At 39.8% G+C, this 25,160-nt stretch overlaps 1 protein-coding gene across 2 annotated transcripts; it reads right to left on the bottom strand.

Annotated features, from left to right (window-relative positions):
- Positions 1-3,231: 3,231 nt before the first annotated feature.
- On the bottom strand, positions 3,232-20,140 carry Piga (phosphatidylinositol glycan anchor biosynthesis class A). 2 transcript variants are annotated; one of them, XM_070040835.1, is made up of 6 exons: positions 20,085-20,140; positions 14,922-15,701; positions 10,978-11,110; positions 9,905-10,037; positions 9,541-9,747; positions 3,232-5,483 (listed from the first exon to the last, which is right to left on the bottom strand). In XM_070040835.1, the coding sequence occupies exons 2-6, from the start codon at positions 15,637-15,639 to the stop codon at positions 5,217-5,219; spliced, it is 1,458 nt and encodes a 485-aa protein (XP_069896936.1). In that variant the 5' UTR covers positions 15,640-15,701; positions 20,085-20,140; the 3' UTR covers positions 3,232-5,216. The 2 variants fall into 2 exon arrangements, with proteins under 2 accessions (XP_069896936.1, XP_069896937.1); XM_070040836.1 differs by lacking the exon at positions 20,085-20,140 and adding an exon at positions 19,321-19,707.
- Between the last annotated feature and the right edge of the window lie 5,020 nt (positions 20,141-25,160).

The raw sequence follows: 25,160 nt of genomic DNA, 5'->3' as shown, positions 1-25,160 counted from the left end.
GTGACAGTTTCATCCATGACAAGGTCCCACAGCTAGGATCCTTCCCAATCAATCACTGGCTTTCATTTTCAAACATCGGTAAAGATGGTGGCTCTCGGGAAAATGTGGGCTATCCTCGATCATAGCAGAGTGATAACAAAGTGGATGAAACAGCCAAAGATTCCATAAATCATATTTCCCCTAGATGGACAATATTCTCTTACCAGTGGGCCAACGTAAGTGAAATTAATGAATCTTTACTCTTCCTCACCAGTAGATGTCTCTTCTTTCATTCTTGGCTATATTAAATTTTCCAAACTTTGAAAATTTTAATGAAATGTAGGCCAAAGGAAAATTGTGAGTGCAAACTAAACAAATCCTAACATTTCATACAAAAATATGGGAGCTTCTACACTCAGGCAAACTGGAATGACTACATCTACCTGAAAACTGTTTTATCAACTATTAAAAAGGCTAATGAAAGCCAGACACTAGTAGATCCTGCCTGTAATCCTACTCAGGAGGCTGATATCTGAGGATCCAAGTTTGAAGCCAGCTCAAGCAGGAAAGTCCATGAAACTCTTATCTCAAATCAGATTACTCAGAAAAAGCTGGGAGTGGAGCTGCAGCTCACCAGTAGAGCCTTAGCCTTCTGCAAAAAGCAGCTCAGGGAGGAAGCACCTAGGCCTCTCATTCAAGCCCCTGGGACCAGCACACATTCAAAAAAAGATGGCTGATTGAGGAGTTGAGGGGGCGGGGGGTAAGAAGAGACAAATGGAGAGAGGAAGGGTAGACAAATGCAGTTATAATACTCAAATGTACATATGTGAAAATGGGACAGGTTGAGGGGGGTGGGTGGTGTTGGGAGAAATAGGAGAGAATGATGCATTTTACTCATTAACTGACATGTTGAAGTGAACCCCCTTTGTAAAACTATTTAAAGATAATTTTTAAAAGAAGGCTGACACATGGAAATAGTGTGAGCCATGAGATAGTCTGCCTATTTCACAGTATTGAAGCACTATAAAGACTGTTTCTACACACAAGGGACAGATAACCTATGAAGTTTCTTTCTTTCCTCTTTACTTTCTCTCTTCCTTCCTTCCTTCCTTTTTTTTCCTTTGGTTGGTGGTAGGGCCTGAACTCTGGGCCTGGGCACTGTCCCTCAGCATTCCAGCTCAAGGCTAGTGCTCTACCACTTGAGCCACAGCGCAGCTTTTGGTTTTCTGAGTGGTTTATTGGAGATAAGAGTCTCACGGACTTTCCGGCCTGGGCTGGCTTTGAACTGTGATCCTCAGATCTCAGCCTCCTGAGTAGCTAGGATTACAGGCCTGAGCCAAAAGCACCCAGTCCTTCCTTCCATTTTTCCTTCCTTCCTTCCTTTCCTTTTTTTTTTATGCCTGAAATGGATCTTGATCTCAAGGCCTCCACCGCTTGGCCTTTTTGCTCAAGATTGGCACTTGAGCCATTCCTCTGGTTCCAGCTTATTTGGAGATAGGAATCTTGAGGATTTGTCTTCTGGGGCTGACTTTGAACCACAACCCTCGGGTCTCAGTCTCCTAAGTAGCTGGGATTATAGGTATGTGCATGCATGTAAAGTTTCTTTACCAGGCTTATCTAGTAGAACACCAATTTAGGAAAACACATAAATGCAAATATCTTACCTTTTTATTATCATTCTTCAATTATACTGTAAAAGGGTGACTATTAGCTCATGTTGATCAGTGATACAAATTGCTTTATACTATTCAATCATTCTTTGGTCTTAGTTTTCATTTGAAATATGGCTATCCTATGTTATACATACCAAAAAGTTGCTTTAGATGGGTATCAAGGGTATTTGTGAGATACCATCTTTATGTTTGAACATTATATTTCAGATGGACATGAGAAAGGTTACTGATGTTATCAGCATAGTTGTCTAATAGTATTTTTCACAGATAAAAAAATCAATAGTACCTGAGCTTCTCAGCATCCAGCACTATTGACATTTGGGGCCAGATAATTCTGTTGTAGGGAAGTATCAACACTGTAAAATGCTTAGCAGCAACCCTGATATGTATCTACTCAATACCAATACCACACTCATCCAGTTCCAGATACAGATAGATCTTCCTTGGGGGAAAAATCCCCTCCCTACTCCCAGTTAAACCTACTGAGCCACAGATTAATATAAATGATGAAGACTAGAATACTGTAGAATATAATACTGTAGAATACAAATCAAACTCTACATTGGGCTTTAATTTGCATAACTGTGTATATTTTGGGCATTTAGTAACATTCTTTTGGGAATGAAGGGACAGAGCCCCTTCAATGTATCTCAAAAAGTGACCATCTCCATAATCCCAGTTACTAAGGAAGTGGAGGCAGGAGGGTTATGAATTCAAAGCAAAGTTAGTGAGACCCTATCTCAAATGCCAAATAAAAACAAAAAGATTGGGGCATAGCTCAAGTGGTAGAATGCCCATCTAGCCTCTGCAAGGCAGTGAGTTAACTCCCAGAACTACAAGAGATTAAAAAAAAAAAAACACACCAGCGGGGGGCACTGGTGGCTCATGCCTGTAATCCTAGCTAATCAGGAGGCTGAGATCTGAGGATCACCGTTCAAAGCTAGCCCGGGCAGGAAAGTCTGTGAGACTCTTATCTCCAATAAACCACTAGAAAACTGGAAGTCTGGTAGTGGCGCTGTGGCTCAAGCGGTAGAGCACTAGCCTTGAGCTGAAGAGCTCAGGGACAGTGCCCAGGCCCAGAGTTCAAGCCCCACACACCCAAAAAAATACCTTGCCAAAGCAAAGCACATGCCAGACCTATGTTAAAAATAAATTCTGGTGTAAGTGAAATCAAAACCTAGGAATAATGGTTGCTAACCAAGGGACTAAGAAAGCTGGATATCTGTAAATAAAGTCAAAATCCAATTTCTCTTAGAATATCTAGCAAGGTACAAAGTATAATCATGTATTAATCATCTGTCTTATGTGATAACTCTACTGCAATAAGAAACAAGGACTACTTTGGACCAGGAAATAAATATCTAATGAAACTTGGTTATTTCTTTAGTTACAAAATATATATTCTTGAAATAAAAAATGACCGAGGCTTTTCATCTGAAGGATATTTGCATTTTACTAACAGATCAAGCAACACATTAAATTATACTGAAAAAAATGAAGGGACAAAGGAGGGGGATGTCCTTTCACTAGAAACTAATATTCTGTCCACAGAATAAGACCAACTCAAAAACTGTCAAAATGTCATTCTCGTCTTTATTTCTGGTCATGAAGCAAGTTTCAACAAACCAATTTTGTATATGTACAACTGTTTGTAACATCAAAAGAAATACAATATATTTTTAATAAACCCCTCATCAATGTTCAGTTCACTTAAATAAACATTAAGTACAAGGGTAGAACAATGTGTTTCCACATACTGACCAGTGCAACACTGACAGTTACAGCTAAGGTATCCAGGAAGCCTGAAAAATATCTCTGTAAGACTTCCACCATTTATTCTAAGAAAAATAATTTTAATGTGTAAATCACACATCTTACATGCAAGCGCAATTAATTTTCACCTTAAATAAATGACACTGTTAAAGAATTAAACGACAATTTGGAAAAAGTTAACGAGAGAAGATAAACAGTGTGCTTCTAAAAACTGCTAAATAGAATAAATAAAACCAAATGTTAACCATTTCTCACCCTACCATGAATATTGGCACTGTTTATGTCACTATTTGAATGTTAGTGTCAATACATAAAAATTCTAATGGGACTGAATGGTTTCTTATCAGTCCATTTTTCTGCAGCAAAAGAATCCCTAAAAGTTGCACTATTGCATTTGTGTTTTCATATAAACAAAACACAATTGCATCTCTTTCCTATCAGTGGCAACCAGGGAATAGGTATGTTAAGATACTTTTGAAAAAGTCAAAAACTTTGTGAATGCTGCTGTTTAGAAAAAATCTTGTAGAGAATCATAATACTGACAGAATCAATCCGGTGCCTTCACAGTCTTCTGCTCAAAAAATTATTCTAGATTTGAAAAGATTACTAATACACACCATGTAGATAACCTGGGGTTCAAAAACCCATGGCTCTGGGAAACACCATAACAAATATCCAACCACAGAGACTGTGTTCCTAACATTTTCACACTCAGTTCACTATAAATGAAGCATTCTAGAGTAACACCTTTTTTTTTTTTTTGCACACTGACAATACTTAGCAGACATCAGCTAGGCCACAGTGGAGGGTAGTGACAGATATCAAAAGGACGGGGTAGCAGCTGGTTTTGAGATGGCACACCTCGTACATTCTGTTCAGAAAACACGAAGGCAGTTTAAAAGGCCTAAATTACGCACTGAAACAGGTGCAGGAATTTCCTGCACTATCAACAGTGATATCGGTCCCTAAAATTTACAAAAACAAAATTCTCTTCAGAAATACCACTAAAGACAAAAGCTCTACCTAGGAGAAAGGATACAACAGGATGAAAGGAGTACTCCTGGCATTTCAAGCATGAACATTTTTGGCATGTTGGATATTTTACCATTTCGTGTCAACTGTGACTACAATGAAGTAAGCCATTCCAATAATAAAGAACAAATGCATCCCTGGTCCTTCATGGCAGGAACCATCTAGCTCAACATATTACACAAAGCAGGTGCTTAATACACACTGCCAACACACCACCTTACTCAAGAAACCTACCAGTTGGATGTAACACTTACTGAGTGGCCCCAATAAATGTTTAGGAGCATAATCAAAATGTCTAATTAATGTATATGAACATGACTTTAAAAAGTAGTTCACATAATTGTTGTACCTCTCTAAAGAAAACTTGTAAACATCTGGTAAATGTCTATAATTAATGGTAGAACATTAAAAAACTGGCCAAAAAATGCCCAGAAACGTTTGGCCCTTCAGCACCCAAAGCTCCCAAAATAGAAGGTTAAAACATCTCTGCTAGAGGGATTTCAGTACTCTGAAATTTGTCATACCTGAGTGGCTTAACTAGTTTCTCCTAAATTCTAAAGAAGTGCAAGGAGTTTCAACACTCAGGAATTGCATATGGTTTTATCTTTCCTCAAAATAAAACATTGAGTGATATAGAGGTAGCATAACTGACAAAATTAAGTGGAAAACGGATAAACAAACAAACAAAAACAAGGTTATTTTCAACCATCTTAATAGAAGTATTACAAATGTGTACAATTGTAAGAGCCAGGCTGTCTTCTACCTGGTTTTAGACTCCTTCTCTCTCTCACTCCCTTCTTTACTGAGAGGAAACTGGTGAGTCCATGCTCCCCCTGGTCCAGTGGCATTTACTGCAACATCAATGATAGAATCCGGAGTTATCCATCTCAGGACAATGAGGAAGAGATAGTTGAATACAGCCAGCAATGCAAAAATGTAGCCTGTTACTGGGCCGCAGTGGGTGATGAGCCTGCCCAGTCGCTTGTCCATTGGAAACACAGCTTCTCCTGCCACCCTCTCATATACCTGGAGGAGAGAAGGCCAAACATGAGTGCTCTGAGCCATCACACTCCTATGACAAATGTCCATAAGTGTCTGAGAAATACATGCAGACATAACTCACTCATGTTTGCTGTTGTCATTATAATAATGATACCCTTATTGAACTTAACCATGCTAATCACTGCCATTTAGCTCAATGCTTATCACAATACCTTATTCTGGGCAAAAGAAAAAAAAACCTGGGCTACTTGGTATGCTATATAAGCTACAGTTCTTCTCCCCTTAGAGATTTCCATCTATTACAGCCAAGTACTAGAATAGCAAAGTCTGACTGGCTTGTCAGATCACCATTACAGGGGTCATATTTAATTCAGTAGTTAACTTCAGCCGTGCTCGAGCAAAACTGGCCTTTCCAAATGGTTTGAATGGGTCTGGGAATGTGGCTTAGTGGTAGAGTGCTTGCCTAGCATGCATGAAGCCCTGGGTTCAATTCCTCAGTACCACATAAACAGAAAAAGCCAGAATGGTGCTGTGGCTCAAGTGGTAGAGTGCTAGCCTTGAGCAAAAGAAGCTCAGGGACAGTGCCCAGGCCCTGAGTTCAAGACCCAGGACTGGCAAAAAACAACAACAACAACAAAAAAAAAACCCAAATAGATTGAATGAGCAAAGAAAACTGTCACCAGCACAATCACGCACAATAAGATGGCTACAATCTATTTGGCTTCTGGGGAGATGCTACTGAACATGGAGGCTCAAACTATACAGAAACACTTCATACATTACACACAAAAAGGAGAGAATGCCCAAACATGACAATATAGGTCAAATGTTGGGCAAAAAAATCAAGCTTACTGCTGAAAATTGGCAGATGACCTGCTGAGCACAAGACTCTAAAATATTAAAAAACGGAAGTCTTTAATCCTACTTGCTTACAACACATCAAATGGACCAGCATTGCTGTTGTTTCTTTTTAATAGTATTTGAAGATTACTTGTGCTGCTGAGTCTCATGTTAGGCTTATAGACTATCTCCTTCTGAATTCAAGGAAGTTTCAGCATGCACTGCAAATTCTGTAGATCAGTGACCTCTGAAAGGTACAGGATATTTTCATCTAGTTCTTCTACCCTGAAGATATTTAAGATACAAACATTGTGAATCAGAATGATGTTGAAGATCATGTGGAGCCTGATGAATTATGCTTACAGCATGAACTCCAATTTAAGTTTGTCAATTTTCTAAGTAACACATTAAACTAAGAGGAGTTGAAAAAGACCAAAATGCCCTAGAGTTTAAGACCAACTCTAACTAACCTGTGCATTTTAAGAGATATAATAATGGACTACTATGAACAGAAAGTGATGATTTGTTACCATTGACGATTTACTGTTTTCAAAATATAAACGATAAACTGCCAGAATATCCAATCAAAAATTTTTTACTAGTACTTTAAACTATTGCTTTAAAACACAACTAAGAGAAAAGAAATGGCTATAAAAATCCTACTTAACTTTTAATCCAGGGTATTATCACCAAAAGAACCCTGTCTACCCAATACTTAAGGAAATAATAATCCAATTTTGACCCCTATTCCTCAAGTGTTACACCAGAATCTCGAGAGTGGTTGGAAAGACAAGGAGATAGGAAGATGGAGTTTACAGAGGCTGAAGAGCCTACCCAGTTGATTCTGACATGCATCCCCACAGGTAATCAGTGCTAGAATCGAAATTCCAAAGGAAGTTTAGCTACTTATTGCATATGGGAAGAGACACTAGAAGACTTCTTAATAGTCAGTCTCTCATAGACACTGTGGTCAAAAATAATTTGCCTCAGCTGGGTGTCAGAGGCTCACACCTATAATCCCAGCTACTCTGAAGGCTCAGATCTGAGGATGGCAGTTCGAAGTCAGCCGGGACAGGAAAGTCCCCTGAGACTCTTATCTCCAATTAACCACTAAAAACCTGAAGGGGCACTGTGGCTCAAGTGGTAGAGTGCTAGTCTTGAGCACACAGAGCCTCTGGGACAGCACCCAGGCCGAGTTCAAGCCCCACAACCAAGAAAAAAATAATAATTTGCCCCCCAAATCCCCCTTTTTAATGGAAATATTGTATCTTCATTTTTAGATAAGAAGCTTTTGAACTTAAATTCAAATATAGGTTCATCATGTGTACTGGAACTTTTTAATAAGTAAGTCTACAGTAAAGAAAATGTACTCGTTGGGGCTGGGAAGGTGGCTCAGTGGTAGAGCGCTTGCCTTGCATGCCTGAGGCCCTGGGTTCGATTCCTCAGCACCACATAAGCAAAAAGAAAAAAGCCAGAAGTGGCGCTGTGGCTTAAGTGGTAGAGTGCTAGCCTTGAGCTGAAGAGCTGAGGGACAGTGCCCAGGCCCAGAGTTCAGGCCCCACGACCGGACCCCCCCCCCCAAAAAAAAAGAAAGAAAATGTACTTGTTATCTTGCCCATGTAATTGTAACTCCTCTGTACGGAATTCTCACAATAATAAAAAAAAAAAGACCGAGAAACAGACACACACACACACACACACACACACACACACACACACACACACACACACACACACACACACACACACACACACACACACACACACACACACACACACACACACACACACACACACACACACACACACACACACACACACACACACACACACACACACACACACACGAGATTCTCTCCTCGGCTCTAACTTGATTCCTACTCTAGGCTAGAAACTCATTCCTCCACTGAATAGACTGGTAGTATAATACATTATTCTAAACTACAGCCTTCTCCAGGCTCCATGTGACTGTCTTTCTGTTCAAGATTCCTATGTACTAAGAGTAACTGACTTATTTTAATTCAGCTTGTTATGTAGTGACAAGAGGCATGAGGCCGAAAAAGAAGGAACTAAAGGATGAGAATGAGGGAGAAAGAATGAGGTCTCTAAGCCAAAATCAAGCAGCATTTTCTACAACCTCACTTTCCTGCCATACAGGAAATCTATATCTGTACATGTCCTTTTGAAAATCATCTATTACTGCTTTTTATTTATGATCACATTCATACTTTTTTCACAGACATTTTGAATTCTAACCTGGTCTCACTCAACTCAAAGATGCAAAAAAACATTTTTCTCAGAAAGGCATGGTAGTTAGCAAAAGTGCCTCCAGAGTTTTGACAAATAGCTTGAATTAAATACTTACAAGTTATAAAGTTACTGCAATAACCAATACCATGTATTTATTTATGTGTTATCAGTCATGGGTCTTGAACACAGGGCCTGGGCACTATACCTGAATTCTTTCGCTCAAGGCGAGCACTCTAGCTCTTTGAGTCACAGGGCCACTTCCAGTTTTCTAGTGGTTAATTGGAGATGTCTCAGACTTTCCTGCCTGGGATGGCTTCAAACCTGGGATCCTAAGATCTTAGCCTCCTGAGTAGCTAGGATTTCAGGCATGAAACACTAATGCCCAGCTTCCACGTATTTATTAATGGGCCTGTATGTTCTAGAATTATAAACAGCCTCAACAAAATTTAAGGGCAGATTTTAATACCAGTTTTGCTTCTAAATGCTATGCTTTCTAGACAATTTTATAACTTCCTAATACCCAATTTAATGAGGGGACTAGACTGTATTACTAGTTTAAGATGTCATGTACAAGAGTTTGACTAGAAACATTAGCCTAATGTATGTGCCAAAAGTAATCCATGATTGATTTCTTTTTATTTGGAAGAAAACTTATAAACTAAATCCAAAATTCAAAGGCTGCCAGGCCTGGTAGCTCAATCCTGCAATCCCAGTATAAAGGACACACAGGTAGGAGGACCACAGTCCCAGACTAACATGAACAAAAAAGTACGAGATCCTTTCTGAAAAATAGCTAAAGCTAAAAGGGATGGGCATGACTCAAGTGGTAGAGTGCCTGTCTAGCAAGCATAAGGCACTGAGTTTAAAACCTCCCAGTACTATGTAAACACAAGTAACAGGAAATACCCAACTTTTAGAGGAGAGAAAACAATGTGTGTATGAAAAATCAAATGGGAGTTGAGACACAATCATTCCTCAGCATGTCACATACTTTTTCCGTTCTCTCTGCAACATTCCTCCAGGTGTAGAAAGTCTTCACTATGTTATGGATCTGTTCTGGAGACAGCAATGTGCCTGACTTCAGCTGGAAAATAGCTTTTTCCAACCCTTCACACAGAGATTTGACTGAAGGCTCACATAAAATAATAAGATTTTCTGGGAGCACCTCAGGAATTCCACCAACCTTGGTACTTACGACCTTCAAAAGAAAAAATACCAACAAACAAATGAACACATGATCCACCATAATCATACCTCAAGGAAATCAATGAGACCAAGTTGAAAAATTAGTGTGGGTGTCACGATTTTATTTCAAAATTCAAATACAGAACCCCAACCATGTAAGCCCTTTTTACCTGTAAACCACAACTGGCTGCTTCCACAATCGCCATGCAGAATGCTTCAGTAAGGGAGGTATTAAGAAAAATGTGTCCTTGAACTAAGACGTTTCTAACATCCTTGTGCTCTAAAGCTCCCAAAAGACGTACCCTGTTTTTTTTTTTTCAAATGAGAGGCAAGGAAAGATGTGAAAAATCATTCTACAAAAGACATTTAATTTCCAAATCCAATTTCCTATTTATATTATCCTAAGCTTTTACTGATGCCCAACATATTCCACCTGAAAAGATTAGCATCAGACACTATTATAAGAGAATTAAAATATATACAATTATTTCTTCATTTTGTGTGAATGTACTGGTACTGGGGCTTGAAGCCAGGGCCTGGGCACTATCACTTAGCTTTTTGCTCAAGGCTGGTGCCCTAGCACCTGAGCCATAGTTCTACTTCTGGCTTTTGCTGTGTAATTGGCAATAAGAGTCTCACAAATTTTTCTGCCTAAGCTGGCTTCAATCGGGGATCCTCAGATCTCAGCATTCTGAGTGGCTAGGATTACAAGCATGAGCCAGTGGTGACTGGCCACATAGGTCTAACTGTTGTTACATATGCCAGATTTCACCTTCTCCAAAACTAATTTGCAGTTAATGAAAATATTGATATACTTTCATGATTAATGTTAAAGTATCATTTCTGAACAGGAAAATGGGCCTTTTAAAATTGACACTTCACACCTTCAAGTGTTATCCACATTATGAAGACCTGGCCAAACATGTAGCATACAGCAATTTATAGATATGTGCATGCTATTTAAATCACAACTCTATATGGCATGAAGTTCGTAAACTTTTTAAATTAAATGGGTAGGTTGTTTAGTGCCTTTCACCGTTCTTCCTCTAACTGTTCCCCAAAGTCAAATAAACGCTGGGATAATGGAAAAAAATGTGAATTCTTTTAAGTGCTCTCACCTGAATTCTATTTTCATCTCCCTTATGTGTAGGAGAAACAACATATCTAAGGGAAAACATGAAGTAAAACTAACTATAGACAACTGCTATCTTTTCACCTCTGATAGTATGTAAGCCACTGATACCTGTCATGCAGCTGGTATCTTTCCCGTACTTCTTCCAGAATGATTCTCTTTGGTCCCTCTCCTCCAATTATGAAATTTAAATCTGGATATTTCTGACAGAGTTCAGGTATTATGCCACTAAGCAAATCGGTCCCTAAAAACATAAAGCTGAATGTTAGCAATATTAATATTTAAACTTTTTAAAAAATATTAGAATTAAGAAGAATGCACTCACTTGTTTAAAAAAGAATCAGCGTCATCAGTTCTGCCCTCTTTTAAGCAGACAAATCATCTCTATTAAAACTTTTCCTGGAAGAGTAGGATCATCTACAAAATGCCAGTGACCCTTAACAGCTGCAACTTTTTTTGAGACAGAATTTTACTATAAAGCCCAAGCTGGCCTCAAAGTGCTAAGATGCAGCCATGGGCCACCAGTTTGAATTACAGTTTTTGAAGATACAAACTTGATATACATTGTCAAGTATTATGTATCTTCCACGTACCCAAACAATTCTCTTTCAACATACTTGTTTTTAAGTTATTCACTTGTACACATTACCTATTTCTAGAACAGATACCTAAAGAGGTCTAAGGTTTCACTGGTTTTCTCCAAAGTACACAGCGTCTCACTACAAATCTAGGTGTTGTCCTAAGCCTTTTTTGTTCTGTTTTATTAACCAGTGAACCCTTTAATCTTGGTAAAGTCTCCTGGATCTACTAAATGCAGAGACCTATGTACCTGAAGTCCAAAGTTTTTCTCTGCTATAAAATTTCTATTAGTCTATAATTCTATTTCCTGCCATAGGAAAGGGCTATGCAACAAAGTCTAACTGCTGCCTCTACTTTGTTCAAAATACAGTTTGTACAGAAAATTTTGCAATGAATACTACAGTATTAGCATAATTTAAATAGTGATTCAAACCAGCATTCGCCCATTTCCCCAGAATGGGAATAACTCAGAGCAGCAGGAACTCAACTGTCAGCTCACTATCATCCCTAGGATAAAAGGATGAATACTGGTTCCTCTAAAAAAAAAATTAAAATGATTTTTCTTATAACTTGTAAATGCGACCTCAAGAAATATAAAGAAGATAAAGCACACCCTTCCAATTTGAAAAAGTGACTATCCAAAGCAACAGCAATATTGACACTGAGAATTTAGTTCATCAACATTATAAATCATACATTCAAAAGTAAACAAAGTAATTCAGCCAGAACTAAGATTAATTTTTAACAAGTATACACACACTTAAATTGCATTTCTTACATCACTCTTTCCCCAAATTGGTAGATTGATTCTTTCTAAAACAGATGGTAGAAGAATGATACATATAAGGTCATTTTCATTAAATAATTCAAAGTAGAATTCATTACTCAAACTCTGCTGGCATTTTCAAAATGATTGCAAATACTAGAAATAAATTCACATTTAGCTTTTCTAAATTATGAAGGCTTCTTAAAACCTTAGCTATCTTTGTTTCAAGTCTATTAGAAATCAATTGAATTTCCAGATAAACTGGATGGTTGCTTACAATTCTTTGCATCTATTTCTTTTTCTTCCTTTCCTCCTCCTTTCTTGTTCCCTCCTTTTCTAGTGGGCTCGAAGGTGGAACAAGTACTATAGCATGCATAAGTTCTACTAACTGCAGAATACAAACATTAAGTTGTCATCACCACTATTACCAAGAAGCAGGATGTGCCTGCACATACACAAAATACCAGGAAACCTTGACTGAGAGAGGATGCAGAAGCCAACCAGGAAAACTCAACTAGGAGAATTTGGTTTATTCTCTCTTTTTTACTCCACTCCAATGGGTCTTTTTGAAACCTGGTTATTCTGTAAGGTACCTGGCATTCGGAGAAGATTTAATAGGTATTTGTGGAGTTTGTGAATTGAGAGCAGAAAAAGGCCATACCTTCATTCCATTGGTGCTTAGCCCAGCTAGTTAAAGCATCACATTAGTAAACAGAACAGTTCAGCATTTGTATGAGTGGTAAATGTTTATCCTTGATCACTGCAAGCACATTCTTACCTCATAAAACTAAGCAAAACCAGGCACAGGCAGCTCATGTCTGTAATCCTAGCTACTCAGAAGGCTGAGATTTGAGAATCATAGCTTGACGCTAATCTAGGCAGGAAAGTGGTTCAAGTAGTAGAGCACCATCCTTGAAGGAAAGGGATAAGGGAGAGTGCCTAGGCCCTGAGTTCAAGCCCTAGCACAAGCACCAAACAAAAAGTAACCTACTTGACAAAAATAGATTAGGCAAAATTTCTAAGCTACAACAAACACATCACCAATATCCCAAGAGGGATCCAGAAAAAAAAAGAAAAACAGTCCATTCGCTTCTTTTGATTAAAGAATAGAAACATACCACTGCTTTCACTCCAGCAAATACAGTACAATCTACCAACCTTCACTTAAATGAACTGTTGGACCAACCTTTCCAAAAGTGAACTATATACTGAGAATAGCCTCTATGGCATACCAATGAACTTCACAATCACCAAGAGTTAGAGGCAACTGTCAGAAGCCTTAGATGCCAGTTTTACTTGTCACTGAACTAAGATTAACTTTAAAAACTCACATAAACTGAGAGCACGAGTTTTTACAAAAGCTGCCAACTCCAATAAGGTCGCAGAAAAAAGTTCTTCACACAAGGAGAGCCCTGAGTACAAATGAAAGCAAATTTAAAATTCCAGTACATTGTTGACCGCCTTAGGTTTTCCTCTCATTTAAAAGAAACCCAAAAGGACAAAGCATTAAGTTTGGTGATGGCAATTGTGCAAGATGATATAGCCAAAATCAATTAAACCAGAACTCAAAGCCCAAAGCTCTACATCAAATTACTGATAATTCAGTGTGTGTTAGTAAGAACACTTGAATGGTAAGTTCAAATCTTTAAGATTCTGTATTTTTTTATACTAATAGTTATAATACTATTATGCTTCCTAAATGGGTCTGGGCAAAGTCGGTAGGATCTACAGCATTAGGAATGACGGAATGCAGTGCTGCTCTTAGTATTTTCCTTATTGTATGAGACACAAGCGATGTGGCTAGCATCCAACTTTCAGATGCTATTGTTCCAAATAGCATCTGGAAGACTGTTTTAAAGAAAGACTGTTAAACACAAATTTTATGGTGTTGCACACCATTCTCATAGTGTTCATTAACGCTGCAGAGGTACTAAAACTATTCTCAGGATTAATGACAAGAACTTGTTGAGTAGAACCAATGTGATGTACTTTATGGGAACCATCACTGACCCTTCAGGAAGTTCCCAGTGTTGCCTAAATTAAAGCAAATGAAAAACTTGAGATACAGAGTTGAGTAACTTGTCTTTGACCACTCAATGGGACAATCAGGCTCTAACCAGGGCCACCTAATCCTCTTTCCTTCACCACTTATCTGCCATTACATGAGTAACGTCTTATACACAATTTAATGAAACAAGCACACTATTAAACAATAGTGCACACAAGTCCACTGGTTTGGATACTATGTGTAATATATACATATATTAGATAGATGCAAAAGTTATAAAATAAAAACATTCATCAACAGCTGCTTTTCTTATTCATTTTTGTGCTTTGCTTCGTCTTAAAAACATTTCCAATGAAAACACATTATTTTTGCAATCAGAAAGAAAAGGCCCTGTCCTTTACTTCTTACCACACGTGCCAGGTTGTTTTAATTTTCCTAAAATTCTTATCAATTAAATAGTATCAGGGCATTGCTTTTACTTTCTTAGTAACCATCAAAACACCAAAGGTCGTGGGGCAGCATTCATCATCGTTCTAAAAATTCCTCTTCTTGGATGTAGGAGAAATTTGACCTTTCTTTGCTATAATTAAGGTAGAAGCAATTATAAAATCATAAAACAAAATCATTGTATGCAAGTATTCAACAGCTTTTTCTACAAGGAAAAAAGAGTCTATAATGCAAATATAGCTATTGTTTCATTACCTTTTCTGTAAACAAGTCTGCTGACAACAACAATAGTTATTATACTACTATGCCTCCTAAATGGGTCTGGAGTGAAGTCAGTAGGATCTACAGCATTAGGAATGACGGACACGATTTCAGGATTCAGTGCTGCTCTTAGTACAGTATTTTCCTTACTAGTGTAAGAGACACAAATGATGTGGTTTGTGTCACAAAGAGACACAGTTAGAAGCTTGTTTGTAAGCACCGAGCTGACATCAGCAAATCCAAAAAGGGAATGATCCGTAAAGACTGTCTGTAGCCCCATTGTCTTGGCATGGAAGAGAGCATCGTGGGCCATGGCAGAAAAAGAACTATGGGAATGGATTATTGTAATTCTCTCCCGAACAAAAATGTACCTGAGCAATGGCAGACTGTGAAAGAGGGTCGTGGCTGTAGATTGGTTATACATGACTTTCAGAGGCAAGTAATAAACTTTGAGGCCATTAGTGAGGTAACGGATGCCTTTGCGATCTCCATAAGCATGGGTGACAATTATGACCTTGTGCCCTCTTTCAATTAGGCACTGAGAGAGCTGGTAAATGTGGCTTTCCACGCCTCCCATATTTGGGTAAAAAAAGTCAGACACCATGCATATACTATGTTTACGGGTACTATGGGAGGAAAGGCTTTCAGGGCTAAGTGTGGGGGGTGTGGATGAGTGAGGCAGGTCATGTCCACCTCCTTCTCTAAAGGCCATGCTGAGATGGTTTAGGCATCAGTTCTTAGAGCAAGCCAATTAAGAAATGTGTCCTCTGTTACCTGAAAGACAGAAAAACAAGATCTTAGCTCCAGAGAAACAGCACATTCCATAGTCCAGATCCTGCCCAACAAACTCCTTAAGACTTAATGCATATGCACTGCATCTCATACATATCACTGAACAGCACCGGATGGCAACCTGGTCACATGCGCAGATCCCTTCTCAGAACTCTGCCAAGTCATGATCTCTCACTTCCCTAAGATAACCCCTCTGTCATTACCATGACAGCACTCCAAATCCTAAAAAACATTTTTTTTTGGTCAGTCGTGGGGCTTGAAATCTGGGCCTGGGTGCTGTCCCTGAGCTCTTCAGCTCAAGGCCAGCGCTCTACCACTTGAGCCACAGCACCACTTCTGGTTTTCTGATGGTTAATTGGAGATAAGAGGCTCACAGACTTTCCCGCCCTGACTGCTTTTGAACCACGACTGCTTTTGAACCACGATTCTCAGATCTCAGCCTCCTGAGTAGCTAGGATTCCAGGTGTGAGCCACCGGCACCTGGCTTAGACAACAAATTTTCAACCACAGATTTTCTCTTTAGTCATCTACCTGGAGCCCACCATTTGCCATAAGGGTGTAATTTCTTTCTCTTTCTTTCTATTAAAGTCTTTGCTTGCCACTTATAAGAATAGTTATAACCCAGCTGCCACTTAAAAAGTTTTAGCCAGGCACTAGTGGTTCACACCTCTAACAAAAGCTACTCAGAAGGCTGAAATCTAAGGATCCCAGTTTGAAGCCAGCCCAGACATACAAACCCAGGAGACTTATCTCCAGTTAACCAGCAAACCTGCAAGTGAAGGTGTGGCTCAACTGGTAGAACATCAGCCTTGAGTATAAAAGCCAAGTGAGAGCATGATACCCTGAGTTCAAGCCCAGTAACAGCACACATACAAAAAAATAATATTCAGTGTTAAAGTAAATTTGTTGGCTTTTCCCAAGAAATAAAAAACAAGCATATAATGAATTCACTTGTTTGACATTTATCACATATCACACAACAAAACTAGATTTTACAATGGCTTAATTTAGCTCTAAAAGTACTAATACAAATAAGTTTTAATCTTATACTACAGTATGTGCATATACAATATGTGCATATTTCCCCTATACTATTGTCACTTTATTAAATATTCACTATATATCAAACAGTGTGTGTTAAATTTTTTTCTTTTTCTTTTTTTAACAGTTGTGGGGCTTGAACTCTGGGCCTGGGCGCTGTCCCTGAGCTCTTCAGCTCAAGGCTAGTGCTCTACCACTTTGAGCCCTAGACCCACTTCTGGTTTTCTGGTGGTTAATTGGAGATAAGTGTCTCTTGGACTTTCCTACCCAGGCTGTCTTTGAACCGCAATCCTCAGTTCTCAGCCTCCTGAATAGCTAGGATTACATTCATGAGACACTAGCGTCCGGCAAATTTTTTCTGGAATACACTTAAGAATGTTAGAAAGACTTGTCTGTTTTGTTAGTGATCACTCCTGACCCTTGCATTTTCAAATCCCCCCTCCCTTTTTTTTTTTTTTTGTCGGCCATGGGGCTTGAACACTAGGCTTGATTGCTGTCCCTGAGCTCTTCAGCTCAAGGTTAGCACCCTAACACTTGAGCCACAGTGCCACTTCCAGTTTTCTGGTGGTTTTATTGGAGATAAGAGTCTCACAGACTTTCCCTCCTGGGCTGGCTTTGAACCATGATCCTCAGATCTCAGCCTCCTGAATAGCTAGGATTACAGGCTTGAGCCACCAGTGCCGGCTCCTCCCCTCCTTTTTTTTTTTTTTTTTTTTAAGACAAGGTCTAGCTATGTAGCAAAGGTTGGCATTCTCCTGCTTGTCTTTTGAGTTCTGGGATTACAGCTGTGGGCTGCCACAGCTGGGACTCCACTTTACATTAGGACCTGGAATAACCCAAAGAATATAGTAGAAATAATGTGCAAATCTTTGGCCTTGGGCGACCCTAAACAAATCTAGCTAATATGCTAGAAGAGAGAGACACTGTAGAAGGTAAATTACTCAGATAACATGGAGAGATCCAGAGGCCCAGCCATCCCCATATTCTTACCTGAATCCAGTCTCTAAGCAAACTACTAGCTAAATACAGCCTCCTTAGGCCCCACTAGCAAGACTAGCACAATCACTGTCACCTAAAAGAGTCCAGGATAATGAAAAATAATACAATGGCTACTATTTTATACCACTGTTAGGGAGAATTTTATCATATAGAGATAACTCAAACAGGCTAGAATTTGAATGTAATTATACTGGTCCACTACCTAGTTTTGTAATATACTTTAGGAGCACAGGCTTGCCCATTCATTCATTTGTGTGAATGCCTACTTTTGTGCTACATTGGCTTCCACAGAGACCACATGATCCACAGAGAATAAAATATTTGCCATCTGGCCCTTTACAGAAAGTTCGTTGATTCCTGCTCTAGAGTTAACCACTGATTCAATTAATCTAATAATTTTCTTCTAGCTGGGGTGCTGGTGGCTCACACAAGTAATCCAAGCTATTGAGGAGGAGGATGAGAGCAGAGGATTGTAGTTCAAAGCCAGCCAGGGTAGAAAAGTCTGACAGACTCTATTTTCAATTAACCGGCAAAAAGCCAGACTAGAGGCATGGCTCAAGTAAAAGTACTGGCTGTGACCAAGAAAACCAATACACACCCACACCCACACCAGTTCTGATAGCATTAGCTTTATGGTTTACACTAAAGTATACCTGGAGAACAACTTGATTTCAAGTGTCACACAGAGCTTTTACTCATTCCTTATTTAAGGACAGTGACATTCCATCCACTCCTTTCACTTTTTTCTTAACCTTTCTTGTAATTAAGTACGTCTTTTCTCCAGGAATGTTCCTCTTTTCAATGAAGAGTTAGAAAATGAAGCCTAAACTCAAGATGGGCTAGATTTGGGGCCATTTCCTACATCTCAAATGAGAAACGCTTATCAAATAGGTCCAATGAAGTCCCACCAATGTGAAATCCTCATTCCACACTCAAGACTTTTCACTAAAGAGGCTTTTGGAGAAACTTAACTATACAATGAGAAGCCATCCTTAAGCTCTTAGTTTCAAATTGCACCTGAAAATTCAGAAAATACAAATTAACTGTGTGTGCACAATATTAACTATCAAATCTAACAATTCCATCTACATTTCAGGTATAGTCAAAAATACACCATAAATGTTTATTGATTCAAATGTACTGAATATTGAGATAACTGAAGTTTGCATTTTTAAGTTGCTTAACATTGTCTTGCAGTGGTTTTTCACTTTTATTTCCAATTCTATTTAGTTAGGTTGTGTTTGTTTTTGTATGGGTCCTGGAGCCTGAACTCAGGACCCAGGCACTGTCCCTTAGCTTTTTTGCTCAAGAATCGTGCTCAACAACTTGAACCACAGCTCCACTTCCAGCTTTTTTGATAGTTAATTGGAAATAGGAGTCTCACAGATAGGAATCTCCCAGACTTTCCTGTCCCAGCTGGCTTAGATCTGTCTCCTGAGTAGCTAAGAATACAGGCGTGAGCCTCCAGTGACCAGTTTTTATTTAGCTTTAACAGATAAAAGATAACAAAAAAAGGAAAGTAATGAATCAAACGTAATTATTGAAAAAAATTTGTCATTACCTTCTAATGCTGTGACAAGCCTGCCAACCATCCTATTATCATTGCTAACAGTTCCAATCTACAGCAAAATCACCCAATCTACAACAAAATCACCTAAGTTTAAACTTTAAAACTGAAGATAGGCTTAAGAGATCTAATGAATCTGTTGTGCACTTTACTAATGGGAAAGCAGCCAAGTTGAACGAATTTTCTGTCCTAGAACTCCACCCTGCCACTTCACGTGGCTAAGTGTCAGAAAAAAAAAAAAGTCTTAAAATTCTCAGTCACGGCCCAAGAGTTCCAAGCTGTCATTATAGGAGTAGAGGCTGTCAAGGAACGTCGGGAAGGAACCACAGGAAGCAAGCACTGGGGCTGAGGGTCAAGACCACCAGCATACCCAATCCCTAGGCGGTCAGGGCTTCACCCGCACAGAGGTAGCTGGAGAGCGCTTAGGGCCAGGGAGAGGAAGCAAACCCCGGTCAGTCAGCGACCCTATCTGGGATAGGCAAGGTCTGGCCCACGCCCAAAGGGAGAACGAATAAGGTCAAAAAGTCGACCGCAGTTGGGAGCCCGGGGTCCCAGAGGCCCTAGTCCTTCGCTTCACTAACTTCAGCCAACGAACCGGCTCCGGCCGCACTCGACTACCGAGACGCTCCAACCCGACTTCCGGTCCTCAAGCCGGGCCATCTTCACACACCCATAGCCTTCCAGGGCCCTAGTGGAACTCCACAAACCCCCCTCAAGGGCCAAGACTGCCGGAGAGAAGAGGCCAAAGGAAGACTTACCGGCAAGTCCCATGGCCGCCAGTGTCCGGACCTCCCGCGGCTGTAACCAGAGTCCCTCCCCGCTGCTTTAAAGCACCAATCCCGAGCGTCCGCGCCCGAATTCCGCACCCCCGAGACAGCCAATGAGAAAGAGGAATTTGGGTCACGTGCGAGAGCGGCACTCAATCAACCCCACCCTTCAGTGCGGGAGGTAGCTTTAGCGACCGCTAGCGCGAGTCTCCCGAACGCTGCGGAAGGCCGGGAGCATGCGCAGCGTGGTTTCCTAGTTACGGCGTCGCTTTTCAGGAAGCGTTTTCTCGCCCACCTGTCTTCTGATTGGAGAGATTTCGGTTGTGAAGGCTACGGAAGCCAAGAGGAAGCCAGAGATTGAGTGGCGTTTTATCTGAGAGGATTCGTTCCTCAGCCGAATGGTACTGGTTCTTACCATTCTGGCAATGTCAGATGAAACAAAATAAACAAATAAAAAGCAAAAGCTAATCAAAACAAATTAAAATGTGAGGCATGAATTTCAGAAAAACATTTTTTAATATTAGTATGCCCCTGATATTAAAGGCTTCCCTAAAAACAATATTCAGTTCTGTAAAAACAATGTACTTTTGAAATTTAAATTTGACTGCCCGACTGGTATTTTATCTGAAGTTCTGAAGTGAGGAGAAAAAAATCTAAGATCTGACTTGAAATCTCTACTCCTATTCAAACTGGTTCAAGTAGCTGTGGTGGTGCTTGGCTAACAGGCCAAAAAATCATGACTGGCCTGAAGAATATCCACTTTTTAAAGTTAGTACTTGAAATTTTCCAATTCTGCCATGCACTTTCATGAACAAACTCCTTTCTGAGCACCATCCCTGCCACCATTATTGTTATTCCTTTTCAAAGTAAAGCATGCCTATTGGTTCCTGAAGACTTCAGCTTTTTTCTGATGCCCTCCTCAAGCCTCCAAAGATTGTTAAATACTTCCATGTCTGTATTTTGATACCACTACGGCATTAAACATTGGTGCTCCTGATATTGAAAGACTGCAACACCTAAATCAAATGTACTGTCTCTATGGTCTCAAAGAACGAGTCCATGGACACAGAAGAAGAAGTACAACAGCAAAGATTTATTGACAAAAAATGAGAAGCAGAGCTCCTGCTAGATAGGAGGAGTACTAAGAGAGGGTACCACCTGAGGTGCATTGTGCAGGGATTAATAAGGTGTTCTAGGACAGCTACTGCCTGGCCAGATCATTGGATAGCCAGTGGGCCCAGACCCAATCAGAGGCTCCACACAGCCTGCACTGTGTGGTTTAGTCCCTCTGACTGGGTGCCTATTCTAGCCTATCCTTGTGGGCTCCAATCACTTCACTTCTCAAGTCTTTCAGGAGCAATGGTCCATGATGTGATGCCCAGTGGCTGCCATGCACTACTAAGCAAGGCCATGGTGATGTGACTTCTGGGGTCTGCAACCAGAACTGCTCAAGGTCATGGTGATGGATGCAGAAACTCTATAGGAGAGGCCATTTTCCCTGATTGCTTAGCCAAGCCATTTTTCCACTCTCATTCTAACCTCTGGCCCAAGCACTAAAAAAGTAAATAAATTAGGAGTCTGCCCATCAAAGGTTCACAATCTCATAGGGGTACATGCTTCCACTTATAGGAATAATATCTTAAGGAATAATATCTATTTGAGACTAATTTCTAGTAGTTGATAGTTGCAACAGGATTATGAGGTAATTCTAATAATAGTGTAGTGCCTGAATGTGGGCCTCAAAGTATGTCTTTAGAATATTTTCTTAAAATGTATTAAAATTAGACAAAAATACTTATATACACTGATTTCTGATTATACCTAGAATGATATGACAATAATCAGTGCCAAGTGTAGTATTAAATGACCTAAATAGAAAAGATGTGAATCAAGTGTATCATCTTCCCGGGAAATTCAGTTCTTTGTGCATTCATATGTAAATAACATCCCTTTGATAATTTTGAAGTGGAAGTAAGTGACATGCATAAAGAAGAGTCTACTGTCTATAGGAAAAGCACAATGAAGAAAATAAAATCTGCCAATCAGCCACACCCCCCAAACAAGATGAAGGCACTTGCAAATGTCTATGATAAGAGAGAGTGGTAAATGTTATAATAGAAATACAATAAAAATACTGGTTGGAGGCAAAGAGTACGTCTGTCTGCCAGGTAGAAGAATAAGTGTGTCTATAAAGCTCTTGGGAGCAAGGACATCACAAAAGCAAAATAAATGATGTACACAGACTGATGGGTAACTGTCAATCATGGTTGCATTATTCTAAGAGCAGAAAAAGAACCTGGTTGGGCACTCAGGACCAAGACCCCCTCCCATGGAGGTTCTGCATCCGTCACCATGGCCTTGAGCAGTTGTTCATGCCAGGCCCCAGACATCATGTCATACCCCATTGGCCCTAGAAGACTTGCATAGGAGTAGTGGGCTGATGGGCCCTGGAAGGTGTATATAGGAACAGAAAGAACATCTAATCAGTGGGGCTAAACGATGCATGGAGAACTGTGCAGGGTGCGTAGAGCCTCTGATTGTATCTGGACACTGATATGGCCTGAGGGCTGCCCAATGATCTTGAGAGTCACGTAGCTCTCTCCTAACTAGCTTAACTAACCTTAATTAACCTTACTAATCCAAGCACAGGCACCCAGGTGATGCTTTCCCTGGGAACCCTCCTGTCTAGCAGGAGCTCTGCATGTCTTTTTTTTTTTCTTCAATAGAACTTTGCTGTTTTGCTTTGTCCCTCTTTGTCTCCCTCTTTGTCTAGGGACCATAAAGACAAAGGACCTGTCTAGGTGTTGTAATCCTTCAGAATCATTTACACAAGGAAGACATGTGGAAAGAAGAATAGCATGTTCTGCAAAAGTTAGAGCAAACTGATAGACATCCTCCCCAAAGAAAATGGGCTTGATGTTTATTGAGCCTGATTTCTAGCCAACATGACATTTTCAATTAATATCTCATAAGTCTTAACACTTCACATTCTGCTTCAAATAGAAAAATAAGAAAAACAGTATAAAAATTTGAGCTGTGACTAAAACAAAACAATAAAAAAGATCTAAGCTTGGCACCAGTGGCTCACGCCTGTAATCCTACCTACTCAGAAGGCTGAGATCTGAGGATCGAGGTTCAAAGCCAGCCCAGGCAGGAAAGTCCATGAGATTCTTATCTCCAATAAACCACTAGAACACTGGAAGTTGTGCTGTGGCTCAACTTGAGTGCTCACCTTGAGCTGAAAAGCGCAGGGACAGCTCCCAAACCCAGAGTTCAAGCCCTATGCCCGACAAAAAAAAAAAAAAAAAAAAAAAAAAAAAAAAAAAAATCCATGGTTGGGAATGTAGCTTAGTGGTAGAGTGCTTGCCTAGCATGCATGAAGCACTAGGTTCAATTCCTCAGTACCATATAAACAGAAAAGGCTGGGAATGACGCTGTGGTTCAAGTGGTAGAGTGCTAGCCCTGAGCAAAAGAAGCTCAGGGACAGTTCCCAGGCCCTGAGTTCAAGCCCTAGGACTGGCAAAAAAAAAAAAGATCCAAGAAGAAAAAAAGAACCAAAATGCATAATGATGATCAGGACCAAAGCCACATAGATCCTAGATTCCATATATGATAGTAGGAATGCATAAAACAGGGTTCATGGGACTCTGTGTGGCTGGGGACAGGAAGTAGCATCGTGAAAGATAGTCACATTGGTGGCTTTCATTAAACAACTTGCCAAGGGACATCCCTGTCTAATCCCCTTCCACATTGACTCTGGCGTGTGACAATGTGAATTTGCTTGGCCATTGGGACCTCAGTGGATGAGAGACCACAAAGTTTGGTACTTGTTTATGGATTGGGCCTTGTCCTATTGGAACCATTCCTCTTGAAAGCCAATGGCCATTCTGTGAAAAGTAACATGTTAAATGATGAAAAGCCACATGGAGAGAGGCCTTGAAAAATAAGACTTCATCTTGGTGATGCCAGCTATAGGTGAGTACCCCACCCCCCATAATGTAACCACTGGAATAACCTCATTATCTGATTCTGGTGAACCTCTAAAATTAGGATAAATAATAAGTCATTGCTGTCTCAAGACAGTAAATATTAGGGTGGTTTCCGATATCTACCTTTTCTTCAATTATGCCTTATGGAACATCCCTATTTCTAAATTAATTTTTCTCTTTAAAATATTTTCCTTAGCTTGGATCTTGTATCTCATACCTAATCCCAGCTATTCACATGGCTGATTTGTGATTCACAGTTTGGAGCCAGCCCAGACAGGAAATAACCAAATTACCAGCAAAAAGCTGGAAGAAAAGGCATGATTGCCTGGAGGCTCTAAGTTCAAGCTCAAGTATCATCAAAACAAACAAACCAAAGAAAATGAAAATACATTTTCCTTAGCATACAATATAAAGTGGTAGAGCACCTATCTAGCAAGTTACAAGCCCCATGTTCCACATAAAAACAAGCAAATGAAAACTTTAAAACAACAAACAAAAATTTGATCAGGACAAATTCCATCGTAAGAGAGCCCCAACATAGTGAGAAAGAAATATGAGAAGAAATATTTACATAACTGTCTAATAATATATTTGTATAGATCAGATAACACAAAATGCCACAGTTTGAATAGTGGTGTTTATTTCCTTTAAATACACTTAAATATAACACATCAGACAGTAGTTTTTACTAAAATTCAAAAGCTACAAGCTCAACAGTGGTTAGAAGTCAGTGTTGATCATACAAAGAGAGTCTGCATAAGCAAGAATCAGATTAATTCATAAGAGTTGCACTTAGCAGAGGACTCGGAAATTCTGTCAGTTTCCCTGTCCACTCTGAATAATCAATCTTATGGCACCTGCCATTCAATGACAAGCAAACCTTTCTCATCATCAACAGCTATAGGCTCCACAGGTCCCTTCCTCTCCACTCCTCGGTATGCAAAGACATCAGCTAGAGGTCATCTGTCAGTGAACCAGGGGATACTCAGCTGGTATTGAATTCAAGGTTGGATTGATTCTCTGTGATACAATATTAAATGGATTTTTTTCCAAACACCTGATGGGGAAAAAAAGTGAT

Source organism: Dipodomys merriami, unplaced genomic scaffold, assembly GCF_024711535.1.
Source record: "Dipodomys merriami isolate MVZ:Mamm:240054 unplaced genomic scaffold, mDipMer1.0.p SCAF_3, whole genome shotgun sequence".
Lineage (NCBI taxonomy): Eukaryota > Metazoa > Chordata > Mammalia > Rodentia > Heteromyidae > Dipodomys > Dipodomys merriami.
The sequence above is the reverse complement of the archived record's forward strand: the minus strand, read 5'-3'. Positions and strand labels throughout refer to the sequence as shown.